General features: G+C 54.3%; 1 protein-coding gene across 1 annotated transcript; it reads left to right on the top strand.

Moving 5' to 3' along the window:
- Window positions 1-128: 128 nt before the first annotated feature.
- On the top strand, window positions 129-12,380 carry LOC114686693 (GEM-interacting protein-like). The gene is given in 22 exon segments (XM_028861345.2): window positions 129-280; window positions 1,143-1,227; window positions 2,008-2,095; window positions 2,179-2,236; window positions 2,535-2,660; window positions 2,749-2,813; window positions 2,905-3,012; window positions 4,566-4,646; window positions 4,725-4,895; window positions 4,987-5,124; window positions 5,389-5,585; window positions 6,400-6,500; window positions 6,572-6,661; window positions 6,960-7,037; window positions 7,118-7,272; window positions 7,705-7,893; window positions 7,984-8,121; window positions 8,215-8,411; window positions 8,691-9,075; window positions 11,102-11,171; window positions 11,283-11,324; window positions 11,327-12,380. Coding segments are annotated over 22 exon segments (2,916 nt in total). The 5' UTR covers window positions 129-261; the 3' UTR covers window positions 11,662-12,380.
- Window positions 12,381-13,904: the final 1,524 nt, after the last annotated feature.

Genomic DNA, 13,904 nt, shown 5'->3' with positions numbered 1-13,904 from the left:
CACAAATCTACCTAAGGGACTCCTGGTCCGCTGAGGCTCAGCCGTATACGGGGAGCCTGGGATGAGCACTGGAAGCTGGTCAGAAGTCCGGCGGCGGCTTCCGGGAGGGGCGTGTCATCTTGGGGCGTGGCAGAGGTGGGGCGGGGCGATAGCACTGGGCCAGCGGAGGCAGGAAATCGGGGCTGGTCCCGGGCGGCGCGCAGCCCCGTCCCTATCGGCTCTGCTGCGCGTTCACCACCCCACCCCCTGCCCCGGGCCGCCATGGACGCTACGGAGACAGGTAGGGGGGTGGGGACCGGGGGCCTCCCTCCACCGCTCCTCAGCTCCTAACCCAGGGAGCCCCACTTACCCATGAGCTACCTGACAGCCGGGAAAGAAGTACTGGAACGGGAAGGGCGTGGGGAGGTCTGCGCACCTTGGGGACCCCCACCCCCCGAAACACACAGGAGACTCCAGCCCCCAGCCCTCCGATTGCCCTGCAGATCCGGCACCCCGGATGCCTGGGGGAAGGGGCCCAGGAAGGGGAAGTGGCCGCTTCTGCTTCTGATTACACGGTGGATGGGGGCAGGGTGTCGCGGCCAGGATCCTTGCAGGGCGCCCCAGGGGCATCAGGCTAGGGGGGCGGCGGCAGAATTGTGACTAGGTCTGGGTTATGTTTTCAGCTGTCTTTGTGTGTGTCGAGTGTCATTCAGTCCTGTCCCTCGTGGTTTCAGCCATACTCCAGTGTGTTTATGCCGCAGGCTAAGTGTCTGTGCGTCCCACGTGCGTTTCCATCTGTCTACCCTGGGGTCCATGTGGCTCCATTGTCAAGCCAGTCCTCTATTTCGGCATTCGTGTGTCAGCTGCATATGTCTTCTTGTTTTGCTTATGTGTCCGTGCCTGTGTGGGTGTCTCTGTGACTGTAAGCAGCCGCTGCTCTGATTTTACCTGGGTCCATTTGTCTGGTCCAAAGTGACCCCACCAAAGCTCACTTGTCTCATCCCACACGAGTCTTAGGCTAAGACTCACTCAAGTCTCTTTTTCTCTCTCTCTCTTCCACCTCTGCTTGAGAGTGGTTGAGGTGCATGCAGATTGCTTTGCCACCACTGTGGATGGAGGGAGACAGTGGTTGGCTCATGTTTTCTTACACTTCCCTCCCCCAGAGCTAACCCCAGCTCCCGAGGGCAGAAAGAGGTACAGTGACATCTTCCAGAGCCTGGACAATCTCGAGATATCACTGGGGAACGTGTGAGTCTGAGCCTGTCACCAAATCTAGCTAAGCTCCCTATCTGCTGCCCCACATCTGGACAACTGACTTCCACCTTCTGAGCCTAAGATAGGACCCTTCCAAACACCTGTGCCTTCTGGCATTCTAGATACACAGGTGTTTGGGTATATCTCAAAAGTGGTCCGGAGACACACACACACACACACACACACACACACACACAAAACCTCGTGATCCCTTAAAATGGTTGAAATAGCTATAATCCCACTCTGTGAACCCCTAAATTACCTAAGGCCCTTCAAGCCCTTTCTCGTCCTGTTTTTAGGAAAAGACCTCACCTGGGGATGTGGCTAAGTGGTAGGTCAAGTGCATAACATCCTGCCTGTATCACAAAAGGGAAAAGGAGAGTTAGGAGTTCAATTGATAAAATGCTTGTCTGGCATACACAAAGCCTGGTTTCCATCGATAGTACTGCACAACTGCACAAACCAACCAGGGTGGTGGTGCATCCATGTAATTCCCACACTTTCGAAGTGGAGGTAGAAAATCGGCCGACACAGTGATTTGAAGGCCTGCCTGGATACGTGAGCTTCTGTCTCAGAACAAACAAGCCACAGCCTCACCTGCCTCCCTTAAATCCTCAGATCACACCTTCTAAATCACAGATCATATCAAAGACTGTATCTCCCTTTCTCCTTCAACTGTCCTAGCATCCCCAGAACTCTTCCCCAACAAAGGACAGTCTGGGCAGAAATGGCTTCCTCATATCCTCATACTCCTACTCCCCACCCCACCCCCAGGGCTTTCGACCCCCTGGCTGGAGACCTTGTACTCAGAGAAGACCTGGAGCCTGAGAAGACTGCCACAGTCACAGTGGTGAATGAGGAGGTAGGGACATGATCAGGGTCCTCAAAGAGGCCAGCCCCTGGGTTGCTTGCTCCTGAATGCTGTCTCTAATCCTCTTACCCCAGAGCAGTGAAGCCAGCTGTTGGAGTGATCCCTCCCCAGAGGGTCCTGGACCCCTCACAGGTAGGGGAGGATTTCAGACAAGGATGGGGGTGGGTAGAGGAGGTCATTCCTTCACCAAGGCATCACAACCCTGTTCTGTGCCAAGTTCAGGGGACAGGGCAGAGCCCACAGTGCCCCTGTCCTAAAGTATTCCCCAGTTTTGAGTAGAGAACCTGTAAATTATGGTACTGACTGATCCCAAAAGGGATTTAGGGACCCATGAACGTGTGGAACATAGACCATGGGTCTGGTCTCGGAGTGCAGGGAAGGCTTCCTTCCACGGGAGGCCTGGGCTCAGGGGGTTCCCTGTGTGTCCCAGAGGAAGAACTAGATTTGCGACTCGTTCGGACCAAGGGTGGTGTGGATGCTGCCCTGGAGTATGCCAAGACATGGAGCCGATATGCCAAGGAGCTACTGGCCTGGACAGACAAGAGAGCCAGCTATGGTGAGGCTTCCTTCTGCTCAGCCCCCGATGGCAGGCAGGACCCAAACCTCAGCTGCCTCAGGACTCAAGCCCCACCGTCTCCCCTTAGAGCTCGAGTTTGCTAAGAGTGTCATGAAGATCGCTGAGGCCGGCAAGGTGGCCATTCTCCAGCAGGTACCAGCCCTACCCAGAGCCCAGCCCCCACCCCTCAGGTCCTCCATCCCTCTCTGTTCAGTTCCTGAGCCAGCCCTGCACTCCACCCCAGAGTCAAATGCCACTCCAGTACATCTACACCTTGTTTCTGGAGCATGACCTCAGCCTGGGATCCCTGGCCGTGGAAACGCTGGCCCAGCAGAAGAGAGATTACCACCAGGTAAGCATATCCTCACCACCACCACCCCTGCAAGTGCCACTCAGGAGGAAGCTGGAGCCCAGAGATGCTCAGGATCTTGTCAAAGTTCCTACACTGAGATTCAAACCCAGATTCCTGTGAGACTGCAACACACACACACACACACACACACACACACACACACACACACACACACACAATGGTACTTTCATTTGAGAGAAGGGATGATGTGAGGATACTAGGGAAATCTCTACCAGCAGAACTATATCTCCAGCCCCAATTTTTAAAAATTTTCAACTTAGAAATGCCAGTTTCATAGGGCATAGTGGTGCACACCTTTAATCCTAGTACTTGAGAGGCAAAGGTAGGTAGATCTCTGAGTTCCAGACCAGCCTGATCTACATAGTGAGTTCTAGGACAGCCTGAGCTACATGTGAGACTGTTTTGAACAAACAAAACAAAAAAGAAATACTGATTTCAAGCTTGGCACAGTGGTGCACACCTTTAATTTCAACAGTGGGAAAACTGAAGCAGGCAAGAATCGCTGAGATGGTGGCCAGCCAAGGCCTCATAGTAAGACCCATCTTTAAAAAAAAAAAAATGGTTTCAGGGCCAGTGAGGGCCAGTGTGATGTCTGAGAAGGTAAAGGTGCTTGCTGCTGAGGACTGAGTTCCATCTCTGAAACCCACATAGAGGTAGAAAGAGAGCTCCAACTTCATGATGCTATCCTCTACCCTCCACACACATACCATGGCCTGTGTGCCCATGTACACACATCAGACACACATAATAACAATAAATAAATAAATAGGTTTTTTAAAAAGAAGGGCTGGAGATATAGCACAATGATAGAATTAGTTAACACATGCAAGGCCATGGTTCAAATCCCCAGTAGCAAACAAAAACAAAAACAAAACAAAGAGGGAACCCGTGGAGGTGGTGCAGCAGGTGAGGATGCTTGCCACCAAGCCTGGCAATGTAAGTCGGTCCCTGGAGCCCATTTGGAGGAAGGAGAAACACCAACTCCCACAAACTGCCTTCTGACCTCACACATGCTGGCATGAATGTCACCCCACACATATGTAAACACAAAATAAATAAGTAAAAATTTCAAAGGGCACTGGAGAGATGCCTCAAAGGTTAAGAGCACATACTGCTCTTGAAGAGGTACTGAGTTCCTAGCAGCCATGAGTCCACAACCACCTGTAACTGCAACTCCCTGGGGATCTGATGCCTCTAGCCTCCATAAGCACCCACAGTCATGTGCACAAGCCTGCATGCATTCACACATTTTAAAATAATAAAAATAAAATTTAAAATTTTAATTGAAAAGAACACACCAGTAGGGGTGTCAGGATGTCTGTGTCCCTGAAGAGGGGATGATCACACAACTTTCTGCTCATGTACATGGGTAGAGCAGGCCTGGTTGAAACAGCAGATTCAAGAACGGTTCGAGTCTGAGGTGTGGGTGGTGGTGTCTAAGGTAGAGCCCATGCCGGGGGTGGGGCGTGGGGCAGGAAACAACGAATGGGGAGTACTGAAGCTGCTTCTCCACCCCATCCTCCACCCTGCAGCCTCTAGCAGCCAAAAGGATGGAAATTGAAAAGTGGAGGAAGGAATTCAAGGAGCAGTGGCTGAAGGAGCAGAAACGCATGGTAAGGCCCTGCACCCGAGACTGGAGGCTCTGCAGACGCAGGCCGAGGCCTCATTAAGGTCCTCTTATTGCCTCCAAGAATGAGGCAGTGCAGGCTCTGCGGCGCGCCCAGCTCCAGTACACTCAACGCAGAGAAGACCTGTGGGCACGTTCCCAGGGGTCCCCTGAGGACCCCGCTCCCCAGGCGTCTCCCGGATCCAGCAAGCAGCAGGAGCGCAGACGGCGTTCCCGAGAGGAGGCACAGGCCAAGGTGGAGGCCCTTACCCAGAGCCCCTAACATTGCTAACTTTCCTCTCCCCAACTCCAGTCCTCTTAAGCCGTCTCTGCCTTGGTTTCCCCAGGCACAAGAGGCGGAGGCTCTATACCAGGCCTGTGTTCGGGAGGCCAATGCGCGCCAGCAGGATCTGGAGACCACCAAGCAGCGGATAGTGTCACATGTACGCAAGCTGGTGTTGCAAGGAGACGAAGTGCTTAGGCGGGTAAGGTCCTCCCCCACGGCCACCCTTGGTTCATTGCACTTGAGTAAATAAATACTCGTTCCTCTGTCCCTGATCCATCTCTGAGGCCCCAGGACACCCATCATTAGTGCAGGCCCCACACCCTGATGGCACCCCCTTACAGCCTACCAGTGACAGACCCTGTTCTCGAACACTGGCCTTGCTTATTGCCAAGTGTTAGGCCCCACCATGCCCCAGCAATCCAGGTCCAGTCTTCTTTGATTGTGCATATCTCCATCCTTGCAGGTGACGATGGGCCTGTTTGAGCTGCGAGGGGCACAGGCAGAGCGAGGACCTCGCGCCTTCTCTGCTCTGGCTGAGTGCTGTGCGCCCTTTGAGCCCGGCCAGCGCTACCAGGAGTTTGTGCGGGCACTGCAGCCTGGGGCCCCGCCACCGCCATCTCCTGCCTTCTGCTTCCAGGAGTTCACGCCTGTGGTGCACAGGTGGGCCAAGGGCTGGGCCTGGAGTGAGCCCAGAAGCCCAAAGCCGGGTTTAACATATGTATATAAAATACTTTATGTTCACCTCTGATGCCTTCTCTTGCTCCCTTCCACCCCGGCTGAATCCCTTACTCTCCCAACTAGTCCCCAGTTCTTTAATGTCTTCAGGATTTTTGTTTTGTTTTGTTTGAGACAGGGTTTGTCCGCATAGCCCCGGCTGCCCTGGAACTCCCTCTGTAGACCAGGCTGGCCTCCAACTCACAGAGATCCACCTGCCTCTGCCTCCCGAGTGCCGGGATTAAAGGCATGCGCCACTATTGGCAGGCCCTGGGATATTTTGGAAACAGGGTCTCTCTATGTAGCTCTTGCTGTCCTGGAACTCACTTAGTGTCTTTTTATTTATAGAATTATTTCTATTTAGATGTATGTGTACATGCCACCTGTGTGCAGGTACCCTTAGAGACCAGAAGAGGGCATCAGAGCCTGTGGAGCTGGACTTAGGGGCAGTTGTGAGCCACATATGTGGTGCTGGGAACTGAGCTTGGGCTCTGGAACAGCAGCCGAACACTCACTGGGCCACCTCTCCAGCCCCCTCCTGTGCTGTTTGCTCTGAAATGGGTCCCTGGTTTTCTTTAGGGTACTTACAGGATCGTGGGGCACTTTGGATAAATTATCCCAGTCTTCGGGTGGTGGGGCTAAGATGGCCCTGGACACCAGAGCTTGCAAACCTTTGGAGTTGGGACCCAGATGATATGCCCACTTGCTGTCACCCAGGCCATCTTCCTGGGGACCAAGCCCTCAAATCTCTCTCTCCCAGTTCCCCTCAGGACACAAAAAAGAAGCTTTCAGGGCCCCCACATGCAAGGCTGGAGGAGGGTTCCTCTGAGCCTGGCCCTTGGGACGATAACAGCAGCCAGGGTAAGTTCATGGGGGCCTGGTGGGTATAAGGCCTGAACTTGGGCCAGCCTGACTGACCTATTCTCACCCAGGGATGCCAGGCCCCACTCCAGGCAGTGATGTGGACAGTGTAGGTGGTGGTCATGAATCCCAGTCTCTGGATTCCCCTACTTCCAGCCCAGGTGAATGTTCCAGCTCCTAGCTAAGAACTAACCTTTCATCTCCACTCTACCTTTTGGCCTCTGATCTGCCCCATACTCCTGGTCCTCGAGTGCTGGCCCACTGTCTTGGTGGAAGTTTCCTCTTAGCCACCAGACAAGGGCCTGACCCATTCCTGGACTTAGCCTCTTGTCTCTGACCCTTTCTCTCAAGGATATCTCTGGGTGTTTTTGGAAGCCCTAAAAACCAAACCTGCCTCCTTAGACCTAGCCTGCCCCATGACCACCATAATGATCCTACCTCTGTGCCCCCTGACCCCAGGTGCTGGCGCTCGGAGGCTTGTGAAGGCGTCATCTATAGGCACTGAGTCCTCCGATGACTTTGAGGAGCGAGACCCTGGTAAGGCTCAACATATGTGGGCAGGTGGATTCACAGGGACAAGTGGGTGCCTCTGACAGCCCTGACCTCCCTCCTTGCAGATCTGGGGGATGGGATGGAGAACGGACTAGGCAGCCCCTTCAGGAAGTGGACACTGTCCACAGCCGCTCAGACCCACCGGCTACGGCGGCTGCGTGGCCCAGCCAAGTGCAGAGAATGTGAAGCCTTCATGGTCAGCGGGACAGAGTGTGAAGAGGTGTGGCCTGCACTGGAGACCTGATGACCTCTGCTGACTTTCACCAAACTGACCCAGATCCCTGCAGCCCTTTTGCTCTAGGGCCTACCTTTGTCTGATGACCTCTCCCAATCTTGATGTTTGTTTATTTATCGTGTGTGTGTGTGTGTGTGTGTGTGTGTGTGTGTGTGTGTGTGTGTGTGTGTGTGTAGGGCCACGGTCTGTGTGTGAGTGTTAGAGGATAATAAAGAAGTCTCCTCCTGCATGTGAGTCCTGGGGATCGTCGTCAGGCTTGGCTGCAAGTACCTTTAACTGCTGAACCATCTCACTGGTCAGGTCTAACATCTCTTAGCACGCTCCGCTCCCTGGCTTTCTTGATGATCTTCTCATCCCTGCTGACCTGATGACCTTCTTGACCCCAGCTTACTCCTAACCCTGTGACCTTGCCCCCAGTGCCTTTTGACCTGTCACAAGCGCTGCCTGGAGACCCTCCTCATCCTCTGTGGACATCGGCGGCTTCCAGCCCGGATGCCTCTCTTTGGGGTTGACTTCCTACAACTCCCCAGAGATTTCCCTGAGGAGGTGCCCTTTGTGATTACCCGATGCATAGCTGAGATAGAGCACCGTGCCCTGGGCCTACAGGTAGGCGCCATCTTCATTCTGGATTGTCACCATGAGTGATCTGTGCCCACTGATGGCCAGATCACAAACGAGGTGTCCCTTACTCCACAGGGTATCTATCGGGTCAGCGGGTCCCGAGTGCGTGTGGAACGGCTCTGCCAGGCCTTCGAGAACGGCCGAGCACTGGTTGAACTGTCCGGAAACTCTCCTCACGATATCACCAGTGTCCTCAAGCGATTTCTTCAGGAGGTAGGTGGCTCCAGGCCTGAGGTGGTGGGCAGGAGCCATGCAGCCTCTGGCTCAGGACCCTCATCAGCCCACCCACACTCCTGTCCCCACCAGCTCACTGACCCCGTGGTCCCCTTCCACTTCTACGACGCCTTCATCTCTCTGGCAAAGACCCTGCATGCAGACCCTGGGGACAGCCCTGGGACCCCCAGCCCCAGCCCTGAGGTTATCCGCTCGCTGAAGACCCTCCTGGGGCGGCTGCCCGACTCTAACTACAACACCCTGCGGCACCTGGTGGCCCATCTGTTCAGGTGTGCATGGGTCCCTAAGCTTTGAATCATGGCCCTTTCCCTAGACACATAACTGCTTACCTGTGTGGCTCATATTAACCTCTAACCTTTAATATTTCTTCTGAGCTCAGAACCCTGTATACCCACACCTAACCCTGATACTATCCATGTGAACTAACTAGTCTCAAACAGTGACCAAAGACTACTTCCTGTGGCCTGGCCAAGTCACCAGGCTAGCCCACAGGTCCTACCCTTCTCCTCCAACTCCCTGCTTGACCCTTCTCCCCACACCATCCTCAGGGTGGCAGCTCGGTTTGAAGAAAACAAGATGTCTGCCAACAACTTGGGGATTGTGTTTGGGCCTACGCTGCTGCGGCCACCAGATGGACCCAGGGCCCCCAGTGCCAGTCCCATGGCCTGTCTGCTGGACTCCAGTCACCAGGCTCAGCTTGTTGAGTTCCTCGTTGTGCACTATGAGCAGATCTTTGGAATGGATGAGCTCCCTCTGGCCTCTGAGCCCCTGACCCAAGACCCTGGCCTGGCTCTTGCGCCCCTCGAACCCAGTCCCCAGCACCCAGCCCCACTTGCCCAAGACCCACAGCCCCTGACCATAGCCTCAGACTCCAGCCCAGACCCCAAACACCACAGTGCCCTGGAGCAGTGTCCCGAGGTCACACCTCCTGAGGTAGGATGTGGGAAGGGCCTTGTCTATGTTTAACTCCTTTTCCTTTGCACAACTGGATACTGAATCCAGGCCTGGTGTGTGTTAGGTGTGTGCTTACCACTGAGTCACACGCCCAGCTCTCTTTACTTTTATTTCTTTTGCATTTTTAAAAGCATCTATTTGGAGAGGGGGGGGGGAGAGAGGGAGAATGTAGGCACACACAAGTCGTGGCATGAGCATGAAGGCCAGAGGACAACCTGTCCTCTTCTACCACGTGGGTCCTGGGGATGGAACTTAGGTTCTTAAACTGATAGCAAGTACCTTTAACCATTGAAACACCTCCCTAGCCCAAATTTCTTTTATTACATTTTATTTATTTATTGTGGAGGTGGGGGTCTCATGGAAGTCAGAGAAAACTTAGAAGAGTCAGTTCTCTTCTAGCATGTAGGTCCTGGAAGAAATCGGAATTGCCAAGCTTGGTGGCAGATGCCTTTACCTACTCAACCTCCTTTAGTTTGCCAGATTGGCCTTGAACTCATGCTGCAAGCCAAGGTGACCTTGAGTTTAATTACACACTTGCCTTTTTTTTTTTTTTTTTTTTTTTTAATGTGCATTGGTGTTTTTGCCTGCATGTATGTCTGTGAGGGTGTCAGATCCCCTGGAACTGGAGTTATAGACAGTTGTGAGCTGCCATGTGGTTGCTGGGAATTGAACTCGGGTCCTCTGGAAATGCTCTTAACTACTGAGCCATCTCTCCAGCCCTAACACACTTGCCTTTTTATTTATATTGTTTTATTTGATTTTGAGGTAGGGTCTTATTAGGCTGGGTCATGGTGGCACGCACCTTTAACCCCAGCATTTGGCGGACAATCTCTGAGTTCAAGGCCAGCCTGGTCTACAGAGTGAGTTTCCAGGACAGTCAGGAAAGAGAGAGAAGTGGAAGGAAGGAAGGAAGGAAGGAAGGAAGGGAGGGAGGGAGGGAGGGAGGGAGGGAGGGAGGGAGGGAGGGAGGGAGGGAGGGAGGGAGGAAGGAAGGGAGGAAGGAAGGAAACTACTTATTGACTTAGTGTGTAGAGGTCAGAGGACCAGTTTCAGAGCCAGCCTCTTTCCCGCCTCGTTTCTGCAGTGCTTTATACTTCAGGCTGACCAGCGGGTGCCTCCCATCTCACCAGAGAGGAACTGGGGTTATGGGTGTTCACCCCAATCCAGCTTTTTTAAAAGACGGATTTTTGTGTTTAGTGGGAGGGGCTGTAGGTCAGAAGAAGACTTGCAGGAACCAGTTCTTCCCTTCTACCAAGCAGGGTCTGGAGATCGAACTCACCATCAGGTCTGGTGGCGGTTACCTTCACCCAGAGCCTCCCCGCCAGTCATGTGTCGGTGTTTGGCTTTGTGGTTGTTGACCAGGAGGGCTCAGTTAGTGCTTTTGCCCACTGACCCATTTCACCTCCCCTTTTAGAATCTCTTCCTCTCACTCCAGTCTGACTCGTACCAGCCGCAGAGGTAAACGCGGGTAGTAGACCAAATGGCTGGGCCAGCTCTGCTGTCCAGCTCACTCAGCACCCGCCATTTCAGATGTGTCAGTGAAATAGATAGGTATTCAAAGACCTCCTCTTGGTGTCTGATCCAAGAGGAAAAAGACCAAAAATAAATATGCAACGTTACATGGTCCTGTGCAGAAAAGAGGATGGAATGAGGGATGCCCCAAGGTGAGGTCTAGAGGACTTTGTAGCAGGGAATATACTATGGGCAAGTCTTATGGAAAGGTGCATTTGAGCAAAGACTAGCGTGGCATGGGGGTGAAAAGAGGCATGGGAAAATCTGGGGAAGGGTGTACCCGGCAGTGGGAACAGCGGGTGCAAAGGCCTTGAGCTCCCAGGACCCCTGCCTCCACCCATACAATAGTAGTTACAAGCACTCCCAGCCATGCTTGACCTTTTACAAGGACTGATTCAAACTTGCACAGCAAACCCTCCAATCCGCTGAGCCACCCCCACAGACCCCGAAACGGGGTTACTGTGGGGGTCACATTCTGGGTTTCTTCCTTCAGACTGCAACTCTGCAGAGGGAGCAGAAGGAGGAGAAGGAGGTGGAAAGCACCAGAGATGGAGCAGGGGAAGGTGAGTGTCCGGGGGGGGCTCTCTCTTTGCCCCAGGGTTGCTTGGCTGACAGGTCACTCCTGGGGGTACCTTGTGAGAACTTGGGGATGCTTAGCATTCATCACTCCACAGGGTCCACCCACAACCCTGAGGACTTGCTCCTGGGAACACAATCGCGGGCCACTTCAGCCGCCAGCCAGTGAAGTATTCCCGGGGAGGTGTACGACCAGTCACTCATCAACTGTCCAGCTTGGCTCTGGTGGCTTCCAAGCTGTGTGAGGAGACTCCCGTCACTGTCTCAACAGTGCACAGAGGTAGTTTGAGGGGACGAAGCCTGGGCCCTGCTGCTGCCTCCCCTGAAGGCAGCCCCCTGCGCCGGAACCCTCTGCCTAAGCACTTTGAGATCACCCAGGAGACGGCCCGGCTGCTCTCCAAGCTGGACAGTGAGTCTGTGTCCAGGACCTCTTGTTGTGCTGATGCTGAGCCTGAGGAATCTGAGGAGCATCTCTGATCACCCACCATCCTGTGGGACCCAGGACTGAGTTGATGGCACTATCTATCTACCTACCTGCCCCACCTGGTGACCAAACCAAGTCAGTGGGGTGTGGGGAGAGACGAGGTTACCAGAGTTGAGTAAGGAAGACCACCCATCTTGGGGAAATCCTAAAACACGTGGTTGCTGTCTCAACATCGCCCTGCCAGAAGAGGTTAAAACAGCAAGGCAACACAGGTGCACAGGTGATTCCGGATCAATACTCAATGGTCAATGCAGGTCCAAAGGTCCTTGGGGTCTACTCCAGTCCCTGACCTCTGAGACAGATGTCTGACTGCTTTGATCATCATGGCTCCTGGCCCTGCTGCCTCCTTGACAGATTCCAAGTGAGTGGGTGGGTGTGGTTCAGCCCTGTCACCTTCTGTTAGGTCTGTCTTTCAGTGTTTTGTTTTTTGTGTTGAGACACTGTCTCATGTAGCTCTGGCTGGTCTGGAACTCCCTATGTTAACCAGATTGTTATAGAACTCACAGAAATACTCTGCCTCCCAAGTGCTGGCCAAGTCAGGATTCCTACAACAAACTATATCCTGCCGCGGTGAGACAGCTGAGCAAATGGTGCTTGCTGCAAAACCTCACCCATCTCAGCTGCATCTTCCAGTCCCACGTGGTGGAAGGAGGGAGCCAATTACTGCAAAATGTCTGACCTCTACACATAAACAGGCACATGCACAAATAAAATTAAATTTTAATTTAAAAAAAGTCCACTGTTCAGTAGTGGCACACGCCTTTAATCCCAGCACTCAGGAGGCAGAGGCAGGTGGATCTCTGAGTTCAAGGCCAGCCTGGTCTGTAGAGTTAGTCCCAGGACAGCCAGAACCACAGAGAAACTCTGTCTCGAAAAATAAAAAATAAAAAAAATCCTGTTATGTTCTTGCACATCTGTCTTTGCCGGGAAGGCTGACAAAGATGAGGTGACCAGTAGGAGCAGTGTCTTTTACCCTTTATTACTGACCTGATGAGCCAAGGATTCTGAAAACCACCCTCTGAAACCCACAGGCTCAGGGCCTGGAGCCCCAGATGAGTCACTCAGGCCCTGCCAGAGAGCTCTGTGTCCCTGATCCGGTTCTACATAATCAAATACAACCCGGTGCAGATAATCGGGACAATGGGGCTGTGTGCTACGGACGGGGGAGGCCAGGGGAGGAGGCTGCAGGCCAGAGCCAGTGGCAGGCTGAGGGGAGACCACGGGGAGCCAGGGTGGCCCACAGGGTCTGGGTCGCTTGCTGGTGTCACGGCAGTAGTAGGGCGGGGGTCCAGCGGCCAGCTTGACCACGGCAGGGCGGGGCTTGCAGCTCGGTAGAGGATTGGACAGGAACAGGGGGGCGCCCCAGAGGCCACCGCTGCGGATCTTTCCAGCTGCCAGGTGACTCAGCCCCAAAGGCGCGAAAGGGCAAGCACGTGAGGTGCGCGGGAGACGGAGTGGAAGGGTGTCCCACGTGGGAAAACGGGGCTGTAGGGAGGAGGTGGGACTGGCGCCGTTTCAGAAGACCGTACTTCCGACGTGGGGGTGGTACGCTCTAGGGGGCGGGACACCCCCCAGGGGCCAAGAGCTGGGGCAGGTAGGGGCGTGGCCTTAGGGCCCGCCTCTCCCGCCTCCTCGGCCTGGGGCTCCAAGCACACCGGACGCAGCTGCGCAACCGCCCCACAGCAGGGCCATGGGTCTTAGTCCTGTCTCGACCCCCGCGAGCCCGCCCCATCTGCCGCTTGACTAGAGGCCCAGGTAAGATGAGCACCAACCGGACCAGGGTGGGTGCAGGCTTCCAGAGAGAGCGAGGCGCGCCTTCTCCACAGCTCTTCTCTAGCCTAGAGTTGTCTGCAACACCCTCTTTTGTCCCGGAGGCCTCTTGGTCCTCCGTCCCACCGCGAAATGGCCAGCTTCCAGAGCTCTTGAACGGAATCCTGCCTGTAACTCAACTTCTGGGGCGGTTTGTCTACTCTGCTCACGCTAAGTCACCTCTGTGCCTTGGCACTGCCCTCCGGGTGCTGACTAGGAACCTGGCTCTGGTGTGCACACGCCCCCTGGCCTCTGCACTGTGCAAGGACCCTGGCCCCAGTGTGATCTTCAAGCTGCCCCTGCGGCTCACACCGCCTTTGTGCTGCCCCGGCCAACCCTCCCACACCCCTCGGAAACCACAGGTGTCCAATCTGGTCTCAGACCGCTGGCGCGAGGCCCTGAATTGCATTGTAGATACATTGGCTGT

This window comes from Peromyscus leucopus, chromosome 17 (genome assembly GCF_004664715.2).
Source record: "Peromyscus leucopus breed LL Stock chromosome 17, UCI_PerLeu_2.1, whole genome shotgun sequence".
Taxonomy (NCBI): domain Eukaryota; kingdom Metazoa; phylum Chordata; class Mammalia; order Rodentia; family Cricetidae; genus Peromyscus; species Peromyscus leucopus.
The sequence above is the reverse complement of the archived record's forward strand: the minus strand, read 5'-3'. Positions and strand labels throughout refer to the sequence as shown.